The sequence below is a fragment of the Carettochelys insculpta genome, chromosome 30 (assembly GCF_033958435.1).
Source record: "Carettochelys insculpta isolate YL-2023 chromosome 30, ASM3395843v1, whole genome shotgun sequence".
NCBI classification, from domain to species: domain Eukaryota; kingdom Metazoa; phylum Chordata; order Testudines; family Carettochelyidae; genus Carettochelys; species Carettochelys insculpta.
This window is the reverse complement of record NC_134166.1, coordinates 11,676,019-11,699,909: the sequence shown is the minus strand read 5'-3', so window position 1 is coordinate 11,699,909 and position 23,891 is coordinate 11,676,019. Positions and strand designations below refer to the sequence as shown.

At 51.7% G+C, this 23,891-nt stretch overlaps 1 protein-coding gene across 1 annotated transcript in view; it reads right to left on the bottom strand.

Annotated features, from left to right (window-relative positions):
* Window positions 1–1,033: 1,033 nt before the first annotated feature.
* Window positions 1,034–23,891, bottom strand: part of LOC142004024 (IgGFc-binding protein-like) — a 34,468-nt gene continuing 11,610 nt past the window's right edge. The window contains exons 4-16 of the mRNA XM_074981444.1: window positions 22,449–23,022; window positions 20,143–20,741; window positions 16,657–17,224; window positions 15,387–15,970; window positions 13,545–14,118; window positions 13,133–13,332; window positions 12,418–12,559; window positions 11,435–11,766; window positions 9,447–10,020; window positions 4,485–5,083; window positions 3,142–3,706; window positions 1,806–2,401; window positions 1,034–1,651 (exon numbers count right to left, since the gene is read on the bottom strand). Of these exons, the coding sequence (XP_074837545.1) occupies window positions 1,034–1,651; window positions 1,806–2,401; window positions 3,142–3,706; window positions 4,485–5,083; window positions 9,447–10,020; window positions 11,435–11,766; window positions 12,418–12,559; window positions 13,133–13,332; window positions 13,545–14,118; window positions 15,387–15,970; window positions 16,657–17,224; window positions 20,143–20,741; window positions 22,449–23,022 (6,525 nt within the window). The remainder of the gene's footprint in view (window positions 1,652–1,805; window positions 2,402–3,141; window positions 3,707–4,484; window positions 5,084–9,446; window positions 10,021–11,434; window positions 11,767–12,417; window positions 12,560–13,132; window positions 13,333–13,544; window positions 14,119–15,386; window positions 15,971–16,656; window positions 17,225–20,142; window positions 20,742–22,448; window positions 23,023–23,891) is intronic.

Genomic DNA, 23,891 nt, shown 5'->3' with positions numbered 1-23,891 from the left:
TTGGGTCAAATTCAACAGATATTTTCAGGTGGAAAAAAAAACCCCTTGTTAAAATATAAGTAGTTCGATTTTTTTCAACTGTTCATTTCAAAACAGAATTTGACTGATTAAAAACAAAATCACAGACACACACGCAAAAGGGAGAATGCCATCCTAAAATTTAAAAATTGTGGCTAAAAATTGTTTTAATGCAAATTGTTTCAATGGATTCAAAATTGTTCTCTTCAAGATTTCCCACTGAAAAGAAAACACTGGAAAAAGATGGTTTGGGGTCCAGTCAAACCAGATTTTGGGGAAGGGTTGTTCAGCTCAGCCTCTGATCAAAATAGTTTGTTAGTCATTCACCTTGGTGAATAACCAACTTTCTGTGCCCTGCCTGAGTTGAATCTGAAACAAAAGATTTTATATTTTACCTTTCAGGGCACTTTTTAACCCGTACAAAACCTTGAAAAAGTAATTTAAAAAAAAATTGGTTTGCGTTTTTCCAGAATTGTGTTTTTCTGGCCAAAATAATTCAATAGACTGACAATTTGCAAGAAATTTGTCAGAAATTCACCAACTATTTCAGTCAACCTGAAAATGTACTTTTTGTGTAAAAAAACATTTTTACCTGAAAATTACATCCTGACCTGAGAGCTCTTACTTTAGGTTTTAGGACGAGTAGGGTCATTTTTCTACTGTGTGCTGGAGGCTGGGTTTAGGTATTGTCTGGTGTTCAGCTCTCTCTAGCCCAGCAAGGACATATGGGGGACACATCGACTCATACTGCCTTCCCCTAAATCATGACATGTGGCAGCACAGCACTTCCTGGCACTGCTATGGGATGCTGGGGGCAGTGGGGGGGTCAGCTCTGACTCTGGAGGAAACTGTAGTCTGGAGGCTGTGTCTGCACTACAGCAGTTATAGCGGCATAGCTACAGCACAGCACCGTTGCTGTGTTCCACCCCACTCCCCGCAGTATACAGTCCGCCCCTTCCTCGGCTCTCCTGACTGCTGTACCCTGGGGACTGTGATACCGTATCGCTAACTGTAACTACAGCTGACGATAAGAGCAGGCTGTAGATGGTTCTGTAAACTTACGGCAGAAGGAGGCTGTTCTCCAGGCACTGATTGTGCCTCCAGCAGCCTGACATGCCGCCACGTAGGCCTGGACGCTCCGGCAGAGGATCTCTCTTGCTCCGCCCGCAGCACACATGTCGTAGAGGCAATGGTTGTAATACTCGGTGGGGCTGACCAGCGAGTGACAGTCTTTAAAGGGACCAGATGTCGCTCTGATCAGCCCACAGGAGCTCTCGGCCGTGTACCGTGCTGTCTTGGCTGCATCGCAGACGGGGCATCTCTCACCGCAGCCATCCGAGCACGTGGTGCCATCAACGGGCACCTTCCAGGAGGCCCCAAACTCATCTGCGTTCTGGGCACTGTTCCCACTGGGCAACAAGAAGTCGTCGTTCTTGTTGCCGTTGAAGTTGCCACACAAGCCACAAGTGTGTCCCTGGTAGGAGCTGGGGACAGAGACTAGGACATAATAGGAGGTGTCGTATAGGACTTTCAGGCCAGATGCAGATTGGACAATGATGTTGTTCCCCTCCTGGTTAATCCAAAATTTCCCATCATCAGTAGCCAGTGGGAGAGTGTATAATTCCCCATCGACCTGTGCCAATGAGAAGGAAATGCATCTGTCACAGGTGGGGACTCAGCAATTGTGTCCTGGTTACTCACACACATGCACAGAGAGAGAGAGAGAGAGAGAGCGAGAGAGAGAGAGATCACTACAGGCTACAATGAAAGCACAGAGAGGAACTTACCGCAACTTTCCACTTCCTTCCCCTCTCCATGGTGATGGTGTAACCATGAACGGAGACCATCACCATCAGTGCCACTGACACTTGGCCATTCCCATAGCTCTCGTTTTCTACCAACACAGAGAAATTTGCCAGCCCAGTGTCATTGCTGCAGACTGTGGCTAGGCTGTAAGTGCAAGTGCCCTGGAAATCAAAGGCCCGTCCATCAAAGGTCAGATAGTGGGGGTCACCAGATGCGATGCATTTGCCATAGCTCACGGCGTGGCACCCCAGGACTCCATTCTCCACCCTGCACTGCTCGTTGGCGCTGCAAGAGGAGTTCTGGCACTCGATGATCCCATTGTCTGTGCACCGGCACCGTTCCCGGCAGGAGGCGCTGGTGTAGAACTCCTCCCCCTTCCTGTAGTACCTGCCCTGGTGCACACAACCGCACTGCGCAACCGGGACGCACTTGTCTCCGCTCAAGAGGAACCCGGCGTCACAGGAACACCCTTCACTGCATGGGGCATCGCAGCCGTCCGGCGCTGAGAGGCTGTGGCAGGTGGCAGGGCAGCCGCTCCCACAGAGCTCATAGTGGGAGTTGCGGGGGCAGGTAGGTCCTGCAGAAAATCAGAGGGAACGTGCAGAGAGGGTGAGAGAAGGAAGAAACGTGCAGGTAAGTGGAAAGAAATCTCTGTGTATTCATATCATACACAATAGGGCCTGGTGGGGTTGTGAGCCTGGACTCCTGGGTTTTATTCCTAGGTCTGAGACATGAGTGAGGTCTATGGATTAGAGCACAGGGGCGGGTAATTGGGTCACCAGCATTGTAACCCCAGATGTGGAAGGCCAGTGAGGATCGGGGGGTTAGAGCAGTGCAGAGTGGGAGTCAGGGCTGGTTTTTATTTCTGACTCGTGGAGGGGTCAGAATGGTAAAAACTGCAGACCAGGGGAAGTGCTCCAACTTGTGTTAAGAATTCTGGCAGTGCATTGTTGTAGGTTGCTGTGTATTGTTTAGTGATTTGAGTCGGGACTCCTGGGTTCTGCCACTGGCTTCCTGTGTGACTTGGGACAAATCACTCTATATCTCTCTCTCTATTGTCCCGCACCCTGCTGGGAAGGATGACTAGTGTTTGCAAAGTATTTCCAACCCCTGGTGAGAAAGGTGCTGGCACGCAGACGGCATAACAGAGCAGAGGAGATGGCCCTTATTGTCAGTGATATTGAAGAAAAGCAGTTGGAGAATACTGGGTCTGTGGGACCATTGACAGATGGGTGGCTCACAATGGCTCACCCTTGAGAGGCTGCTGCACATGCACATCAGCCAGTTCGTAAAGCAGAGTCAATTAGTGACACTCACTGCAGAACGAGGCCGATCTCCACTGCCCAATCTGGATGCCCCGGGCCTGGCAGGCGGTCACGTAGGCACTGATCGCGCTGCACAGGGCGTCACGGTAACCCTTGTACTGGCAGGCGTCGAAGACGCAGTCGTCGAAGAAGGGGGCGGGGTCGATGACCCCGTGGCACTCCCGGAATGGCCCATCCCCTCTGGTGAGGACCCCGCAGAACCCATCGCCCTTGTAGGGTTGCTTTTGAGCTTCACTGCAAACTGGGCACTTCCCGGTACAGGTGTCTGAGCACCCAGGGACTTCCTCCACCTTCCAGCTCTCTGCAAACTGGACGGCATTGGCCGCCCGTCTCCCATCCCTCATGGTCAGGTCGTCACTGGCAGTTTGGTTGTTGTCACCACAGAGGCCGCAGAGGGCGTTGGCATAAGTATTGGGCACAGTGACCCGTACCAGGCTGTACCAGTCAAAAGTCACCCTCAGGTCAAAGGTGGTCTTGATGAGCACTTGGGATCCACTGACATAGGCCTGGAGCTTGTCCTCATGGTAAAACGGCAGGTCCCTGAAGACTCCATCCACCTAGAACACATGTGGTAGGGCCAGGACTTAATTTTGAATGAATACCGCAAACAGGGAGTGGGAATCCAGGACTCTTGGGTTCTTTCCCTGGCTCTGGGAGCAGAGCGGTGCCTAGTGGGACTGAGCCAGGTTATCTGGGAGTCAGGACCCTATATTCGATTCCTGGCTCTGCAAGGAGAGTTGGGTTTAGTCAGCTGAGCAGAGGGACTTTTTTTGTGAGGTATGTGCCAGTACTGTGTACTGCCACCTCCAGCCCAATCTTCCCCCGCTGCCGGAGTCCCAGCAACCGGCTCCTGTTTGCTTAGGAAAAAGCACTGCTGGGCAGCACAGAAGAATATGTCCTCAAACAGGCTGTCCATGCAGAAAGATGTGTGGGGATGGTCGTGCTCTGAATTCACACCCCTTGGGAAGTATAAATGCAATTTACTTCAACTTTGTGCCATCAGAGTGCTGTCCAGGGCCTTAGCACAACAGAATTCAGCAGAGGGAGCGTTTGGGGCTGTTGACTCCCCTGGTGGCAATCGGGCCAGATCTCGAGGTGGCATGAATCAGCCACAGTTCCACCACCATCAATGAGGGCCAATCCCCAGCTAAATGAGTGAGTTGTTTGGGTGCTGTGGAGTTGCACTGCCCTCACTATGAATTCACAAGGAGGAACTCAGGTCCTTCCTGTAAGCCCACCAGCTCAGCGTACAATGGATGTAAGACTTGGCTCTGCAATGGGGACTGAAATCAGGGACAAGAATCCCCAAGTAGGCCTGAGACTTTCCATCCCTACCTTGAGCTTGCGGAGATATTGCTGGCTGACAGTGATGTTTCTTCCATAGACCTCCAAGGTCACCGCTTTGGTGTAGGACACGGCCTTGCTGCCTCGGTTGTTATTCTCCACCTTGATGTGGAATGGGGTGAGCGTGGGATCCTTGGAGCAGACCCCAACCAGCTGGTAGATGCAGGTGCCCATGAAGTCGTACCTTTTCCCGTCGAAGGTGGTGTAGTGAGGGTCCCCGGAGGCCGTGCAGGTGGAGTAGCTGATTGGCTGGCAGCCACGGACCCCATTGACCACGGTGCATCTCTCACTGGCCTTGCAGCTGTTCTCCTGGCAAAGCACCATGCCCAAGCCGGGGTCACACCTGCACTGAGAGCGGCAGTTTTCATCGGCCCAGAACTCCTCATTAGGTTTGTAGTAGCGGCCGTTGTACTCACAGCCACAGCTCTCCACCAGGACGCACTGGCCAGCGCTGAGGACGTAACCGTTGTTACACTGGCAGGTCTCCACGCAGGGTTCCCGACAAGAAGAGGGGGCATTTCGGTCAGAGCAGCTGGCTGGGCAGGCGTTCCCGCAGGCCTCGTAGTGGCTGTTCTCAGGGCACTGCAGGACTGGGACAGGGACAAAGGGGGGGAGATTTAGGAACACAGGAAATGAACCAAAATCACCTGCTTGATGTGGCAAGGGCCAGAAACAAATTCTAATCAGCATCCTGTGTGTCACAGGCCCGATAGACAAAGCAGACAAACCAAGGCCACCTCTGGAGTACAGCACTGGGAGCAACCCAGTAGGGGCAGGGAGTTTGCTACTGGGGCAGCAGGGAAGGGACCCTTTCTTCTAGAAAATTGAGGACGCTGTGCAGCTTGGACCCAGAGCAGATCAAACCTCACTTGTCCATGACCCTCCCATGCCAGATGTCCTGGGACTCAGCAAGTGAATTCACTCATTTTCACAGACCCCTTAAATTTATTGGTAAGAGCAAAAAATATGTCAGTGAATACAATGATACAGCTACAGAATTTGAATGTGGCTGGGTTTTCAAAGGTTGGCTGAGAATACAGTAAACCTTCGATTTAATGGACTAATAGGGAGAAGGGGTGCCTGTTAATGCCGAAAGTCCGTTATAGCTGAGTGGTTATACTGTATGATGATGCACTGACCTTCCCAGCTCATCATCCACTCCTGTTCCCTACCCCTCCTCTTCCCTTCCCCCTCCTGCCCCATTTGTCCCCTCACGCCTCCATCACCCTATTACCGAGAGAGGAGCTGAATGCCGGCCTGGCTGCTTGTGCCTCCTGCAGCTCTCAGTGCTGCGACTCCTCCAGTCCCCGGCTCTGAGCTGCCCGCGTGAAGGTAGAGCGTGGTCACCCCCAGCCTGCCAGCAGGCAGCAGCCTCCAACACCATGGCTGCTGCTCAGCGCCACTGCAGGCAGCGGTGGCTGGGTGCTGACTTGCTCCACGCACACAGAGCTGGGGAAGGAGAGCTCCTGCACCCCACTGCAGCACCCCCACGGTACCTCTGGCCCCAGTGGCCCCAGCCACTACAGCAGCTCGTCCAACCCTGGCAGCAGCTCTGGTGAGTCTCTGTCATTTATTTAGGGGGAGCAGGGGGGTGGGCAGACAGCATCCATTATTTCCAAAGTCTGCTGTATTGGGGTCCATTAAATTGAGGGTTTACTGTAGTGAACTTGGGGCGCGAAGGTGCGCAGGGAGAGGATTGTACTGAATGCTTCAATGCTCTTTTGTGACCTCCGCTGGGAGGCGGGGGGTCGTGACTCGTTGGTTGAGGAACACTTATCTAAAGCAGTCAATCCGCCCACCGAAAATGCATTACTTTAATCCATCCACCCAATTCAAAAAGTCTTGAAACCCACGGCATGAAAGACGGTCCATCGTAGGTAATTACGTAGCACACTAACCTAGGACCCGAGCAGCTCGCCATGTATGAGACGTTTACCGTCCCCGCTCCTTGTGGGAGTGGTTCTGTTATCCCCAGGGTACAATGGAATTAGAAGATGTGACCTGCCAGTCATCCAGGAAGCAGCGGGAAGACGGGAATGGGAACTGCGGACTTCTAAGTGTTGGTGATGTTTGCAGCACCACACACCACAGCTGGGCTGACAGCTCCCAGCAACCAGGCCAAACACGGGACACCCAGCAGGGGAGGGGAGGTGATGCCTTCCTGGTGCCTGAAATACAACTGTCCCGGCCAAAACTGGATGGATGGTCACCCAATGCAGGCAGTGGCTGCCCGTGGGGGCTGCCACCTTTCTGTGGGGGGGACTGCTCCCTGGTTGCAGCAGGGGCAGCTGTGGCTCCTGGCTGCCCCATACCTCAGGGCTCTGGAAAAGGGACTGCAGCCCCACCAGCAAAGGTCCTGGCTCTCCCGGACTGTGGGGAGCTGAGTGGCAGCCATGCTGGTCCAGCTTACAGCTCCCCTGAGCTGTGGGGAGCTGGGAGCCATGTGGCAACCAAGCCAATTTGGCTCCTGGCTCTCCCAAGCTTCTGGGGCTGGGTGGCAGCCGTGCCAGTCCAGATCCCAGCTCCCCCAACCATGGGAAGCTGGGAAGCGGGTGGCAGCCGAATAGAGGCAGTTAGCCCCTTTCTGAAAATAAATCAGGCGCCTTCCTGGCACCTGAAATACGGGCCTGTCATCGCCAAAACAGGATGGATGGTCACCCTAGGCAAGTGGGAAGAGAGGCCTGGCACTGCATCCCCGGAAGGGGCATGGCCATGGGGAAGGGGGCAGGACTAAGGACAGAAAAGAAGGGGCCAGTGGCAGAAGGGGTGTGGCCAGGGACAGAAGTGGCAGGGCTAAGGACAGAAGGTTTGGAGCCAATGGCAGAAGGGGCGTGGCCAGGGACAGAAGTGGCAGGGCTAAGGACAGAAGGGGCGGGGCCAGGGGATGAAGGGGCAGGGCCAGGGGATGAAGGGGCGGGGCCAAGGTCAGTCAGCCTGTAGCGCTGCACGGACTGCGGCACTGGGCCTTCCTCCGTCCTTCACAGCTGCGCGGAGCAACACAGCAGTGCTGCCTGGGCACTTCAAAGCAGCCCAGCGCTCCAGGCCCCTTTGAAATGCCCAGGCCATGGGACAACTGCCCCCACCCCCGGCGGAGGGCCTGCTTGTGGACAGGTACATAGAGACCCGAGCAGACACTCCACAGGGCCTGGCCACAGTCATCATGGCCTGGCTCTGGGCCCCCCAGCAGAGAGAGAGAGAGTGTGTGTGTGTGTGAGAGAGAGAGAGAGTGTGTGTGTGTGTGTGTGAGAGAGAGTGTGTGTGTGAGAGAGTGTGTGTGTGAGGAGTGTGTGTGTGTGTGAGAGAGAGAGTGTGTGTGTGTGTGAGTGTGTGAGAGAGAGAGAGAGAGTGTGTGTGTGTGTGAGAGAGAGAGAGAGAGAGTGTTTCTCACCACCCATATGTCAGAATGGAGCAGTCAGAGCTTGGCTGTGTGTCCCTCTCCCCAGCTCCTGCATTGAAGAGAAAGGGGCAGGGGGACACCCTGACAGCAGGACTCCCCTCCCCATCACATGCTGCATCCTGGGAGCAGCTCAGCTGTAGGAGTGAGCAAGGTGTGTGTGGGGGCAGCTGAACACGCAGGGCCAGCTGTAAAGCGTGCTCGTTCTGCTAATCAGCTGGCTCCGGCCCCTGGGACTTATTTTGCCAGCCCCTGTTTTAGACTATAATCAAGTCAGCCCTGAACCATAGTCAGGTGAATCAGTGGAGCTCTTGGAGTTTCTGACTGTCCGGGGGGTTTCTGACCCTTCCATCATTCTCCAGGCTCTTCTCTGACCCTCTCCAGTTTATCAACCTCCTTCTTGAGCGGCGGCACTGGAACTGGACGGAGCATCCAGCAGCAGTCACACCAGCACCATGTACAGAGGTGAGATCCCTTCTCGGCTCCTGCACAGCGTTCCCTTGTTTACGTAAGCCTGGATCACATCAGCACCATTGGCCACAGCCTCACAGTGGGAGCTCACGTTCAGCTGATTTTCTGCCATGACCCCCAAATCTTAGGACTGTCCCTGCTTCCCAGGATAGAGTTCCCCTCCTGTAAGTCAGCCCGACGGTTCCTGTTCCTAGATGCACGTACACACTTACCTGTACTAAAGCACCTGTGCTTTGCTTGTGTTGAGTCTCCCAAGCAATCCGGATTGCTTTGAATTGCTTTATTTACCGCTCTCCCAATTTTTGTGTCACCTGCAAACTTTATCCGTATGTCTTTCTGTTTGCTTCTGGGCCAGGGCACTGCAGTGGGGCGGCTGACACACACCGGCAGGGAGGGGTTCAAGTGGGCTGTAGGGAGCCTGTGCTGAGCACTGGCCAATCAGGAAAAGGCTCATAGAGAGCCAGTTGGAGGGAGCTGGAGGGTGGTTTGCTGGGGCAGTTCTGTTATAAGGAGCTGTTCAGCAGAGCAGTGGGCAGCTGGGTTCTGACCGGAGAGGATGCAGGACTAGCAACTGGCGAAAGAGACGCACCGGGCCACCACCTCATTGCCGTACACATCCATGAGTACCTCCATAGCGCTCTAATCTGTACCCTAGTCCATTTCATTTATCCACCTGTCCGTCTAATGTCTAATCTACCAGTCGTCACCTCAAATGGATATTATCTCCCTGTGTATCAAATCCATCTATCCATCCATTAAGTCCACTTCATCTCCCTATCCACAGACTCCATCCAGCCACTGAATCTGTTTACTCTCCCTATCCATACAAACCATTTACGCCTCCAAACAACACATGGAGTATTTCTCTAACCTAATCTACCAAACCCATGTATCTGTACTCCATTATTGATCCATCAAGTCTATTCTAGGGATTCCTAATGCACACATCCCTATGGTGTCTACTTGCCAAGAACCATATCTATGCCTGGTGTCTGACCTGATGCTCAGCCCCCTCAAGCAGTAGGTGAAGTAGACCAGACAGTCTTATTGCTGCTTTGGCAATAAAGAAACCGAACCACACAGCTCACCACAGCCGGACGGTGTCCTCCAGTCATAGACGGTGACGCCCTGTTTCTTGCAGATGGCTGCGTAGGTCTCCAGCGCCTGGCACAGCATGTTCTTGGCTCCCTTGTTCAGACACACATCGTAGATGCAGCTGTCGAAGATGTCCTCAGGGCTCACTTTGGGGTGACACTCTCTGAAGGGCCCTCCTGGTGCTTTGCTGATCAGACCGCAGTATTCCTCTCCCCCGTAGAGCTTCTGCTTGCTCTCATCGCACGTTGGGCATTTCCCTTTGCAGTCGTCCCAGCAGAAGGGGTCTCGGTCTTTGACTTTCCAGCTCTTGGCCCACTCCACGATGGAGGAGGTCCTTGTGCCATTGGGTGACATCATCTCATCTCCACGGTTTTCATTAAAGTTGCCACAAAGGCCGCACATGGCCCCGTAGTAGCTGCTGGGGAGGGTGATGATCAGGTGCCAATTCCAGTCATATGACACCTGCAGACCAAAGTCTGTCTGCAGGATAGCACTGAGACCGCTCTGGTAGAGCTTGAGTTTACCATCTTCAAGGGTCACCGGCAAGCTGGTGGTCACATCATCGAGCTGGAGATAGGAAAAAAATACCAACTGTTATTTCCCACTCTGTCTCACCTGTTATGAGTGTTATGCTGCTCTGGGACTATACAGATTAGAAAGCCCAGAATTAAGCACTTGGGAGCTCAGGGATAAAATGTTCTCTCTCCAGGGCAGTACGTGAATTACAGGGAGTGAATTCCCAGTGCAGATTAGCTAAATTGAGAATCTAGGAAATGCAGGAAGACGCTTCCATTTCCTACAGCTTTTCCACCTTTATGCCAATGAAATTCACAGCTTGAAACCCCCTCCACACACCACAAAATCCTTCCTGCAGGATTTGTGTAGCCTGAAAAGAGGAAAAAACACCCCAAAATGCCAAGGATTTCACCAGTGGTTTACTACTGTCCATGTATGTTGAGCAGAGGATTCTGGGGTACTGTTGTGATGGCTGGCAGTAGAAAACCAGAGAGAGAGAGAGAACAAAAACTTGTCAAAATGTTTTAAGTTAAAACCATTTTTTGAAATGAAAACTTGGGTTCTTCATTATATATTTTCTCTGTATATGGTTGTCAGCATCCTTCTTAGCGTAAGGTCCTCAGTGTTTTTCTTCTTGGTATTCAGTCACCTGAACTCTTCACTGTGTTCAGCCATGGTCATCCTTGTTCTCGCTTTGGCTGTTCCTCTAATCTATTGAGTGCGACCGTTTCAGTAGCTGTTCATGTTATGGACTTTCATCCTAGTGCTTTATGAAGTTTGGTCATCACCACCTGTGTTTCTCCTTCTTTTTGGCCATTGCTCTCCTGGTTCTTCTTTGTAAGTTCTCACCACCTGTGGTAGAGCCTCCTACCTCACACCTCTTTCAAGAGGACCCCCCCATAGCATCCATCTCACGGCTCAGTCACTGAGGCCCAGTGGCCCAGTCCTTTGCGTTCAGGCCCAGCAGCCAGTCCCTCAGGCCTCAGTGGCCTAGTCACCTTCAATCAGTCTCTGAAAGTCAGGCCTCAGAGGCCCACTCTCTCCTAGTCCTGCTCCTCAGGCTGCTGTTTCCAAGCCAGGGCGGGAGCTCCTTCTCCCTGCTGGCCTGCCCTGAATGACCGGTTCCTCTGGCCTTTATACTAGGGCAGCAGCTGGAGCATGCTCAGCAGGGCTGTGGGGAAGGGGCCTTCTCCACCCAGCAAGCCTGGTCCCCACCCTCCTGGTCAATGTGGGGTGGGTACACACTGTCACACTGCCCTTTGTTGAGTTGAGTCACCTCATCCTTGTTCTTTGTTGGTTTTAGTCACCATTACACTCTACTGTGTAATAGATAGATTGATACATAGATAGATGAATAGATGTGTACAGGGATCAATTCACAGATAGATAAATGGGAGAGTGGATGGGGAGATGGTTTAATTCCAAATGTGAGCTCTCCAGCCACTTTTTTGCATTTTGTACTCACTCTGATTTTCCCAGCTTCATTCTTGTAGATGGAGATCTTGTACCCGTAGATGTAGATGTGGGTCAGACGTACATAGGACACAGCCTGGTTGCCCCCCCGGTTGTCGTTCTTTTCATCAATGGTGAAGGGAACTAGGGTGGGGTCGGTCCCGCAGTACTTGACGATGGTGTAGGTGCAAGTACCCTGGAAGTCATATTTCAGCCCATCGAAGGTGTGATAGTGCGGGTCCCCCCAGCCCCAGCAGGTTCCAGAGTAGTTGGGGACACACTTGGCCTGGCCCTTCTCAATCTTGCATGTCTCCTTGGTCCGACACTTCAGCATTTTGCAGGGATCTGGAAGGAGAGAAACCCCAGCAACCCATGAATGAGGGCCCGATGCCAGGCGAACTCGGTTCAGCACAGCCTCTTATTCTCCAGAATGAACTGGCCTATCAAGGTCATTCAGAAGAGGAGCCAACCATAGAGAAGTCAAAAAGAGATAATTTGCTACAAGCGAGAGAGCTTATATCCCTGCTCAGTGACTGATGAGGGTGAAATCCCCTTGACCTCTTTAGAATCATTAATTCATTTGGTAAGAAGAGACCACAAGGGTTCTGTAGTCTAAGCTCGGGTGAGAGGCAGGATGGAAGCTCTGCCCAAATAGAGATTAAGTAACTAGGTAGGGTAAGTACCTGAATGTTTGACCTAAAAGGCAGAAACAGAGGAGACTTTTCTTTATCTCTTGACTGTCAAGTTCATGTTACTTGATTTGATATGTCCTCCACCTCCTTCCCATATAATTGACTAGATTCCACTGCCTGCCTACCACTAGGGATAAATCCTGGGAGAACTGTCCCCCTGCCACCCTGCTCTAACCACTTGACCCCACTCTTCTCCTAGATGTCCGGATAGAAACTCTACTTGGGACCAGATCTTAAACTTGTGATTCCACTGAGACTGATCTAATGTCCTGCTCTTTGATCGCCTCTCTTCTTTCACCTTTACCTTTGTTAACACATTGCATGACTCCATCTCTGACCTCACAGGTTTCATCACTGGCACAGCTGTGGGCCTCGCAGGTGAACCCTTGGGAAGGAATGCAGGTGCAATTTTCCTGGCACTTGTTCTTCAGAACCATCTCATTGGGCTGTTTGAAAGGAGGAGAAAAAACGCAATATTATATTACGGGGAAATAATCACATAAAGGAGATGTTCCATTTTATGGAGCCCCATACAGTACAGAAATCACATCGGTTGTCTCTTGGACTCCCCAGTCTAACTCATTCTTCTTCTAGAGCCAGGAACTGAACTCAGGAAGCTTGACATCCCCCACCCCCCCAGTCTTTTCTTTTCCCGTTGACTGTCAGGTCAAGATTGGTCATTGATCCAAAAACAACAGATAAAATCCCTGACTTGATTTGACATAGACCCACTCTCCTCACAGAGATGGGTATGAAACCCAAGTGTCCTGTCTCCCAGCTCCCTTTTGCTCTAAACCGCTACACTGTACCCACTCCCAGCCACCTTGCTCTAATCCACTAGACCCAACTCCACTCCCAGAGACAGGGTTGACAAAAAGACTATTGTGTCATTACTGCCCTTGGCCTTTCTACAGAGATTTGGGAATTGGCCATTGGCAATTGACAATGGTCTGATACAACATGACTCATTAGAGCAGGGTGTGGAGGAAGCAAACAGATGCCCCAGTAGGGGTGCATACCTTGAAATATATCCCCTTGCTGAAGCACCCACAGCTCTGCAGATCCACACAGCCCTGGCCATCGAAGAGGAAGCCATCGTCACACTGGCAGCCTTCGGCGCAGGTGTCTGGGCACTTCCTGGCGTCAGTGATCCCGACACAGGTGGCGCTGCAGAGGTCGGCACACACCTCGTAGTGGCTGTTGGCCGGGCAGCTCAGAGCTAAAACAGAGAGAGATGCAATGGATGGCTGGTGAGATCTCAAACCACGGCCTATAGGGACAGATGTGTGGGAGAGGAGCGTCGAGTTGTTGTTTCCCACCCAGAAGCGTCTCAGAAGAAGCCCAGAGGCCTAGAATGAGACATTGAGAATTGCTGCCCCACCCTAGAGGACGAGGGAGACCCTCATCCCACACCATCATGCCAGCACTTACGGCAGAAGGAGGCACTCCGCCAGGGCCGGAGGGAGGCCCCAGCTGCCTGGCAGGCCGTCACGTAGCTGTGGATGCTCTGGCACAGCACCTCGGAGTCTCCGTTGCCCAGGCACATGTCATACAGGCAGTTGTTGAAGTACACACTGGGGCTGACTGTGCCGTGGCAGGCGGCGAAGGGGCCATCGGGTGCTGTGAGCAGCCCACAATAGTTGTGCTGTTTGAAGATGTTCTTTTTCCTCTCCTCACAAACCGGGCAGCTGTTCCCAGCGCATCCGTCCTCACAGGCCACCCCTGAGATTGGGACTTTCCAGGCAGACCCGAATGCTGCCATGTTAGAGGCCACCCTTCCATCGGGGAGCAGGAACTCGTCGTCCCGACGCCCATTGTAGTTCCCACACAGGCCGCACATCTGGCCCTGGTAGTTCCCCAGAATGGTGACTCTGGCGTGGTAAACCAGGTCGTAGCTCACAGTGAGGCCAAAGTCCGTTTGCACCAGCACGTTCCCGCCGTGCTGATATACTTGGAGCTGCCCATTGGCCAGGACCAAAGGCAGGTTGTGGGATATCCCATCCAGCTGAAAGAGACAGAGCAATCCCAATCAGTAGTGCAGTAACACGAGGGCATTCCGTGTCAACACAGCAGTGAGTGCTATAGGATTAGGTTATGGCATGGGATAGGGCCTCAGTAACACTTGGGTAAATGGTAGAATTGTAGAACAATAGAACTGGAAGGGACTTCATGAGGTCATTGGCTCCTAACCCCTGCCCTCAAGGCAGAACCAAGCACTATTTAAGTCATCCCTGGCAGATGTCTATCTAACCTGCTCTTAAATATCTCCAGTGATGGAGATTCCACATCCTCCCTCGGCAATTTATTCCAGTGTTTAACCACCCTGACAGGAAGTTTTTGCTGATGTCTAACCTAAAACTCTTTTGCTGTAGTTTAAGCCCGTTGCGTCTTGTCCTACCCTCAGAGGCCAAGGAGAACAATTTTTTCTCCTTCCTCCTTGTAACAATCTTTTAGGTACTTGAAAACTGCTATCATATCCCCTCTCAGTCTTCTCTTTTCTAAACTAAACAAGCCCAATTCTTTCAGCCTTCCCTCATAGCTCATGTTCTCTAGACCATTAATCATTCTTCTTGCTCTTCTCTGCACCTTCTCCACACCTTTCTTGAAATGTGGTGCCCAGAACTGGACACAATACTTCAACTGAAGCCTAATCAATGCAGAGTAGAGCAGAAGAATGACTTCTTGTGTCTTGCTCACAACACTCTGGTTAATGCATCCCAGAATCGTGTTTGCTTTTTTTTTTTTTTTTTTGCAACAGTGTCACACTGTTCACTCACATTTAGCTTGTGGTCCACTGTAACGCCTAGATCCCTTTCTGCAACACTCCTTCCTAGACAGTCACTTCCCATTCCTGTTCTGTGGGTAGTGACACCACTGAACTCAGTTATATTCAGGCCAGAGTCTGATTTCACAGATCCCAAGGTAAATGCTGAGCCATCTCTTTCAGTGTTAAGTGGAACAGGGCAGAATTCTGATCTCAGTTTCCTGAAGTTAATCTGCAATCATCCATTGACTGTAATGAGGTGAACTCTGGATTCTGGTCTCACTTGTACATAAGAAAACACAGAACACACTTCTTTCAGTGAGAGGCCTCTGGGTTTATATGAGTGCCAATATGGTCAGGATCTGACTCTCAGAGTTTGACTCCAGCTGGGGTCTCCTCAGAGAGTTAATCCTAATGAGTGACCCAGAAGACAAATTGCCACACCACTGGGGCTTCCCTGTGGCACGGTTCAGCCCCAACAAATCATTTTGATCAGGTCTTACCATGACAAGCCCCTTCCTTTTCTGCATCAGGGTGAGTGTGAACCCGTAGACCTCCACGGACACCAGCTTGGTGACAGACACCTTCCCGTTGCCCCAGGGCACATTCTGCACCTTCACGGCAAAGGACGTCAGGTTCCCGGTGTCAGTGCAGGTCTTGGCCAGGACATAGGTGCAAGTACCTTGGAAATCGAAGGCGACCCCATCGAAGGAGAGGTAATGGGGGTCTCCAGCGGCGGAGCACGTTGCAGATCCAACAGGGTGGCATTTCCGGAGGCCATCCACCACCCTGCACTGCTCGTTGGGGCGGCAGGACAACTCCTTACACACCACCTCTCCAGTGGCCTGGCACACACACTGCTCCTGGCACGTGGGGTGGAAGGTCTCCCCAGCCTTGTAATACAGTCCCTGGTAGACACATCCACATTGGGATATACGGACACATTTATCACCACTCAGCACAAAGCCCTCGTCGCACACGCAGCCCTCCCAGCACTTAGCCGAGCACTGAACTGGGGCATACAGGCTGCTGCAGGTTGACGGGCAGCCCTGAGCGCAGACCTCGTAGTGGCTGTTTTGCGCACAGGAGAGACCTGGCATTGAAACAAGATGTTAGTATCCCAGAATAGTAGGGAGGTGCCGGAAAAAGTAACGAGATAAAGGCCAGAGAAGGGAGACTGATAACAACCCTGGAGAATGGAGCTTGTGGGGTGCAGTATGGGAAATAGCTAGGCATGCTTCCTTCCTGCCATGCTTTGACAGTGTGCTTTTGGAAGACCGCTTGGGAACAGAGAGCTCAGTCTCCATGGCCCATTCAGCTCTTGGCTTCTTTCGCGACTGACAACTCAGGTTAGTTCCAGTCATTCATGTGAACTCTGTGACAGGTGCACTTGCCCAGTAAGAACCCACAATGCTTATGAAATATAGGTCCCATATCCTGTTCCATGAATAACCCACATTGAGCCAACTTCTTGCCCACCAGGCGGAGCCTGGTTTAAAATTTGCGACTACAAGAACAGATTCTCTATTCCAATGCCCTGCTCCTGAGCCAATCAGTTCCCCTATCTTAGGGCCAGATCAGAGTTAATTCCACCTAGAATGGAAAAGCCCCATATCCTCTGACAAGTCCACTCTGAGCCTGCTAGTGCCCCCTGCCAAGGCAGAAACACTGCATATCCCCTTCCCTGATCACAAATCAACCTCTCTGTCCTGTAACCAAGCTTTTTTCTCCCTCCTCCCTTAACAACCCAGAAGACGGTCCCAAGCTGCTTGCACTTACTGCAGAAGGAGTTGGTCCTCCAGGTATATATAGTCACCCCAGCGGCCTGGCAGGCTGCAGCGTAGCTGGTGATGAGCTGACAAGTCACCGTTTGTCGGCCTTTGAAGAAGCAATAGTCATACACACAGTCTTGGAAGTAGCCCTCGGGGTCGACTTTGCTGTGACACTCTCGGAAGGGGCCACTCTTGTCCAGGAGCAGCCCACATTCCCGACTTGTGCCTCTCTGGCGTCTCTCAACAGCTGCTAGATCTGAGCACTCGTCCTGGGCAACCTCCACACAGCCTGGGATGTCCTTCACCTTCCAGCTCTGCCCAAAGGCCGTTGGGTTCGAGGCCAATCTGCCGTCCTTCATGGTCCACTCATCTCCCTTGTCCCCATTAAAGTTCCCACAGAGACCGCACAGAGCTCCAGCGTAGGTTCTGGGTGCAGTGACAGTGATCCGGCTCTGCCAGTCAAAGGTGATGGTGAGACCAAAGTCCGTCTGGATCACAGCTTCCTGCCCCCGCCGGTATGTGGAGACCTTGCTGTCGTTGGTGCTGTATGGCAGGTTGATCAGCACACCGTTCACCTGTGAGCAACGGCCAACGGATCAGTGAGAATGGACTGACGCTGAGCAAGGAACTTTGAGCATGCAGAACTTTGCCTCTCTAAAGAGATTTGCATATTTTATTTTCCCTGTTTAAAACTCTTTTTAGCTACATGTCCGTTTCTCATAGGGAGGGTATCTAGAAAAACTTTCTGAATCATAAAAAAGTTCCAACATTTTGTCAGTCAGAGTAACTGATTAAAATTGCCAGTACCAACTCCCTCCCAAAGGGAACCAGTACAGAATGGCCAGTGACTAGAGAGAGCAGAATCAGGGATACAGTGACAATAAACCAAAGAAAGAAAGTGATGGGAATGAGGCACAGCAAGAGAAGATTCATTCAAAGGCTGGCAAATGAACATAAAAAATGAAGAGCGATAATGAATGTGAGCAGAAATAACTTTCAAGAGATGGTATTTGGCCTTCTCCAGTAGAGTGGATTCTGCAGCTGATAATGCCATCGACGGTCATTTAAAGGGTGGCTCAGCAGTTTGACCAGTGGCTGCTAAACCCAGGGTTGTGAGTGCAGTCCTTGAGGGGGCCATTTAGGGATCTGGGGCAAATAGGTTTAAAAAAAAAAAAAGTGAAGGGGATGGTGCTTGGCCTTGCCAAGAGGACAGGGGGCTGGACTCAATGACCTTCTGAGGTCCCTTCCAGCTCTATGAGATGTGTATCTCCATTTATTATATTCAGGTTTTTTTTTAATTTGATGAAAATGTTCTATTTTCCTGACAGGAAAACTGGAAGCAAATACTCACTTTAGGCCTTTTCAATCAGAGCTCTAATATTTCCTTTTCAACTGACCCACAAAGTTTCATTTTGAACCAGTTGAAAAGAAATGCAACTTCTTTCCCCTGTTGTACATTGCCTTGTGGGGGTTGTAGTTCCATTGGCACTCCAGCTGGGCTCAGTGAAGGGAGCTGGGTGTGGGGAGGTGGGATGGTGGGGGGTCCTGGTGCTGGGGATATGGGGTTAGAAGGGGCAAAGGGCCAGGTCCAGCTTGCTAGGGCTCAGTGGGATTAGAGTCTGGATGTGGGGGGCTCATTAGATGGGTCCAGGTGTGGGTGGGGGGCTTGTCAGTGCGAAGGGAGCCCCTGCTTAACTGGGGAGCACCAGCTGCTGCTGAGGGGATAATGTAAGCTGTACCCCTGCTCTCCGTGATTCTCCAATCCCCTTTTCTGTTCTTCTCCAGCCCTGTCCCCTCATTTCTCTCCCTTCAGTCCTTCTTCACCTCACCTCATCCCTCTTCCCTCATTTCCCCGACCCCCACCCCCTACCCAGCCCCACCAACAGCACAGAAAACAGGAAGGCTCCCCTCCTGGCATCCAGAAGGGGAGACTGACAGGCACTCATGCCCAGCCAGCTGGCAGCCTGCAGAGGCAAAGGAGCCCCAGGCACAGCAGAGATATGGGGAGATGCCCAGTCATGCCACTCTGTGGAGCAAATCCCCCCCCGCAAACTGCACACATGGTCTTTCTTCCTCCCATTGTCTCCCCTCCGCCTTGTGGCTTCCCCTGCAGTCGCTGGCTGAAAATTGGGCTTGTCTGCTCCATGCAGATTCCAGGGGCGGGCAGCTGAGGGCTCCTGCTACTCAGTGTTCCCCGCTGCCCCAGAACCCACGTGGACCATATTGAAAACATCAGACGTATGGAACTAGGCCGGAGTGTGGAAGCCCTCTTGTATAGAAGCCATTTCACATCCCTTACTTCTGCATGCGCTCAGGAGCCGGTCCTTTCCTCGACTTGTTTTGGAATGGCTGGGGGGATGAGCTCTACGGAATGCGTTAATGAACCATTTGGAGCTGGGGCTCCATCTCCCTTGTACCTGTTTTTCCTGGCTGATAAAGGTTTCTCTTTGGAAAGTGATTTACAATTCTCTAGCTAATTGCCTCTGACACGGGGCCTTGCTTGTGTAAGGGTATAAAATACTAGAGTTCGCTGCATCAAGCTTACTAGTGTCCAGTTTGGCTCATCTGTTGCCTTAATGAATTCAATAAAGCTGAATGTTAGCCGCCTAAACTCAGAGAAGTCTTGTGCTTCAACAGGAGTGTCGGCTACGTTTCTGTGGCCCATGTGGGAAAGTAGAGCCTCCCTTTGCCTTGCTCACCTGCCACCCATGATATTTAAATTAAGAAAAATAATCAGAGGACCAAAAAATGGCACCAGGGCTAAACAACAGAGCATGACTAGTAAAAAGACAGCCTTTAAAATGTGAAATCAAATCCTACAGAAGAATATAGAAAGGAGCATAAACTCTAGCAAGCCTAGTATAAACATGTAACTAGCAAGGCCAAAAAAGACTTCGAAGAATAGATAACGAACAACTCAAAAACTGAGAGCAATTTTTAAAGCACATTGGAATCAGGATTTTACACATTCAACCTGTTGACTCTGGACACATCTGCAATGTTCTGGGGCCACTAATTCCAGCACGTATCGGCCACCAGAACTCCAGCCAAACTCAGCAGCCTCCAAACTGGTGGCAAATGCCAAAAAAGCCAGGAGCACGCTGAACTGAATTGACCATTTCTAAAATTTTCAGTGAATGAACAAGCAAATATGGGAGGCTGGGGTGGGGGCGGGTGTGTGGAGCTGCTGCGAGGCCTGAAACTAAACTTTCCATTGGGCAAAACCAAAATGTTTTGGTTGAATTTCAAGTGTGTGTGGGGTTTCCGAGAGTTTTAGAAATAAAATTAAATGAAACTTGGAAAATTTTGTTTAAAAACGTAAAAATGGAACATTTGACTCTTTCAATGCAAAAAAAGAAAATTATTGGCAAAACTGACAACTGAACAGAGGGATGGAAGTAAGAAAGAAAGGACAATACATTGACTGCACATGGCAAAGGCAGACAGGTCTGCTGATCAGCCAGGGAAGAGAAGAACAGTTTGATAAACTCACCATAACTCTGCCGGGATTTTCTCTGCTGATCACAATGTCCACCTCATAGACTTTGACTTCCACAACTTTGGTGAATGACACGACTTGGCTGCCCCGATGGCCATTCTGAACAAGGACCTGGAAATCCACCAGCTCCTGGCTCTTGTTGCACAGCCCGGCGAACTGATACAGGCAGGTGCCCTGGAAGTCAAACCTCTTCCCGTCGAAGCTGATGTAGTGGGGGTCCCCCGAAGCTGAGCAGGTTCCATAGCTGGTGGGGTAGCAGTTCCGGATGCCATTCTCCACCCGGCACTGCTCCCCGGCCCGGCACCTTGTGGCCTGGCAGCTCACTTGCCTGGTTTGTGGGTCGCAGAGGCAACGTTGCGTGCAGGTGTCGTCCCCCCAGAATTGCTCTCCTGGGGCATATGGCTGCCCCTGGAACTGACAGCCACAGCCAGCCTTGGGGATGCATCTCCCAGCATCCAGCACGAACCCCTCGTTGCACTGGCAGGTCTCCACACAGGGCAGGGAGCAGTTGCTAGGGGCCCATAGGTCGTTGCAGGTGACAGGACATGCAGAGCCACAGGCCTTATACTGGCTATTCACCGGGCAGGGCAGAGCTGTCAGAAGGACAGGAGGACACTGTGGTTACTGGGAATAGTGCTTCCCTGTAGCATTAAACTGTTGGCACAGGTCTGAGGGGAGCCCAGCTGGAACTGCTACATCATGTCAGCACGTAACAGTAACCTACAGTGAGCTCTGATCCATAGAACTAGAGATGTCGGAGCCCTCATCACCTCAGTCTGTGGCTTGGCCCAGTCTCCCTTTCCAAGACAAGCAATCGGTCTCCCCCCATCCGCAGAAGAAGATAATTCTGTAAGCGGACAGATCTCAACATTCTTCTTTTCCTCTGTCTTCTCCCTTTACTGATAGAGATACCCACTGGGACCTCTGTGAACCCCACCCTCCCTCCCATTCCGCATCCTCACCTCTGGGCTTCTGAGAAAGTTCTCTTCTCCACCGCTGCTAGAGGTGCCACTGGGACTACCATGAACATTTCCCCTACACATGCCCTCACTTCCTATCTTCTGAGAAGGTTCTCTCCTCCACCACTTATGCCTCGTCCCCACGAGAAAGGGTGTACAGGTATAGCTCTAGCAGCAAACTGCCCTAGTGGGGATACTGCTTATACCAGCAGATGTGATCTTACACTGATCGAGCTCGTGCCATTTCCCCCAGTACATTAAGCTATGCTGGCAAAAGATCTGTGCTGTGTCCTGTGTCCAGCAGTGATCACCCAGGTTCAAGAAAGCTCAGTTCAGACTGGGATAGGTACAGAGAAGGGCCAATCAGGTGACAGGTGAAAGGAGAGCCAATCTTGAGAGAACAGACTAAAAGAGCTTAGCTTATTTAATGGAGCAAAGAAAGGGATACGACTGACCTCCATAAACACACTGAGAGGAACACTAGAGAGGGAGAAGAGGTATTAAAATGAAAGGCTGGCACAAGGACAATGGAGGCTAAGCCGGCTGTGAGTCATGGAAGAGACTTGCAATATGAGCAATTGGCTAAAGACCCTAACGAGTCTGAAGGTGAATTTTGATACCACTGTGACTGGGATTGCAGGCTGGGAGAGCTGTAACAGTAGGGACAGGAGGCGATGACCCAGGATAAACTTTCCAGTCCTATGTTCTTGTGTTTTCTCTATAATTGTGCCTATAACAGGGTTGTTTACTTGCATAAAAATATCATTAAAAAACCTACAGTCCTGACTTCCATTATTATGCTGGCAAATGTTTCCAGCATAGACCTGGCCTGAGTCATCAGTTAGCCAAGCTATGCATAGGCGGAGCTCTGAATGTTTTATTCTTGTTCCAGCTCCCAAGCTCTTTAATTATTTGCACTGACCATTTTTAAGTTTCCAGCAACAGGCAAGACTGAAGCCGGAACTCCTGCTGAAGTCCAAGAAGCCAAGCTGACCTCCAGCAGGGAAGGAACTGCCTCATTATTGTGAGTTTCGGGGAGCCTAATGAACAGTACAAGTATTAAAAAATTCAGCGCTACTCAACAGAAGCCAGTGGGGGCCTTTGAGAGCTGGTGAGATGAGATGAGATCAGTTTTCACTGGGATGATCCAAAGGCATTTAAACATCTATCTGTGCAGTCCTACCACGCAGCCTCCGTACTACCCCAGCGCCTCAATTCTGCAAATCTCTTTAGGCCTCCTGGGGTTTGTTCCTGTTTCAACACTGACTTCAAATCTGCTATTAAAACCTGCTGCCTTTACCTCAGGAGCCAGCCTCTCTGCGTCACCCCGGGCATACTCACAGCAACCTGTGGGAGTCCTCCAGTCAGAGACGGCCTCCCCCTCCCTCCGGCAGGCAGCAGCATAGCTCGAGAGTGCCCGGCACAGCATCTCCTTGAGGCCGTCGTTCATGCACAGGTCGTAGACGCAGTTGTCCAGGTAGATTTTGGGGTCGATCGTGGAGTGGCACAGGCTGAAGGGGCCGTCCGCCCCTTTGGTGATCCAGCCGCAGAAGGGCTCAGCCTTGTACCTGCTGACCAGCTCTGGGGAGCAGCTCTTGCACTGCCCGTGGCAGTCGTCCCAGCAGAACCTGTCCCCGTCCTCTACCTTCCAGCTCCTCCCGAACTCCACGGGGCTGGCAGCCAGCGTCCCGGCCGGAGTGGCGAAGTCGTCCCCGGGGTTCCCATTGTAGTTGCCACACAGGCCGCACATGCTCTCTGAGAAGCTGCTGGAGATCTTCACCAGCAGGTAGCTGTTCCAGTCGTAGGAGACCCTCAGGGAGAAGTCGGTCTCGATGACCACGGAACCCCCACTCTGATACAGCCTCAGTTTCCCCTCAAGCAGAGAGATGGGGAGGCGGGAGCGCTGGCCATTCACCTGGAAATGAACCCCAGGAAACCACCATTGTTTTGGATGAATTACCCCAAGGAATCTGGCACAATGAGGGACTCATTGGCCAAGCCCTGAGGCTGCTGCACATCGCTGCCATACAAAACCAGGTTGAGATTTGCTGGATTAGCTTTATTCACATGCATTCCATTAGTTCAAATGTCGCTGCCTGTGACAACATGGGGTGTACAAGGGTTCTATTCCCCTGGCTAGGTGCACGTGTTTCCTACTCTCCTGCAGTAACACCATGTGAGTGCCTCAGTTTCCCTAGGCACAGCACGTGCACAATGGTGACAGGGGTTTTGGTGTGGTGACTCTTACAAGTCATCAGTGGCCCTCCATGCCATTTGTAACCCCAGCAACCAGGTAACACCTCTCTTCCCTGGAAAACAGGAGAATGGAGGGAGAAGGCACAGGGCTGGTTTGAGCTGGAAGTGGGCAGTAAAGTTGAGGAGTCTCAGCTGACTTAGCAGGGAGGAAGGCAGAGCAAGGCACCAGCTCAGGGCCCCCTGTGGGCCCCTCTCCCCAAGATGGATTGTGTTGACTGCCTCTGCTTCCTGTGGGGACAAGTCTGTTCTACACTGTGTCCCTGATGGCTAATAAACCTTCTATTCTGTCATGTCTGACTGCAGGTGGGCTGCAGGGCCTGGGGACCCCGACGCTCCATGACGCTGCATCCCAAGGTCATCCTTGGAAATCTCAGCCAAAGAAGAGCCATCTCGCAGCTTGTCATTCTCTACTGAAGACGGAGGTAGAGAGGTACACGGGCAGAATTCTGGAGGGCAGATTGCCCAGAGCTGCGACATTAGAGCAGTGTGTATGCGGGGACCGTGGGGGATAGAATACTGGGTGGGAAG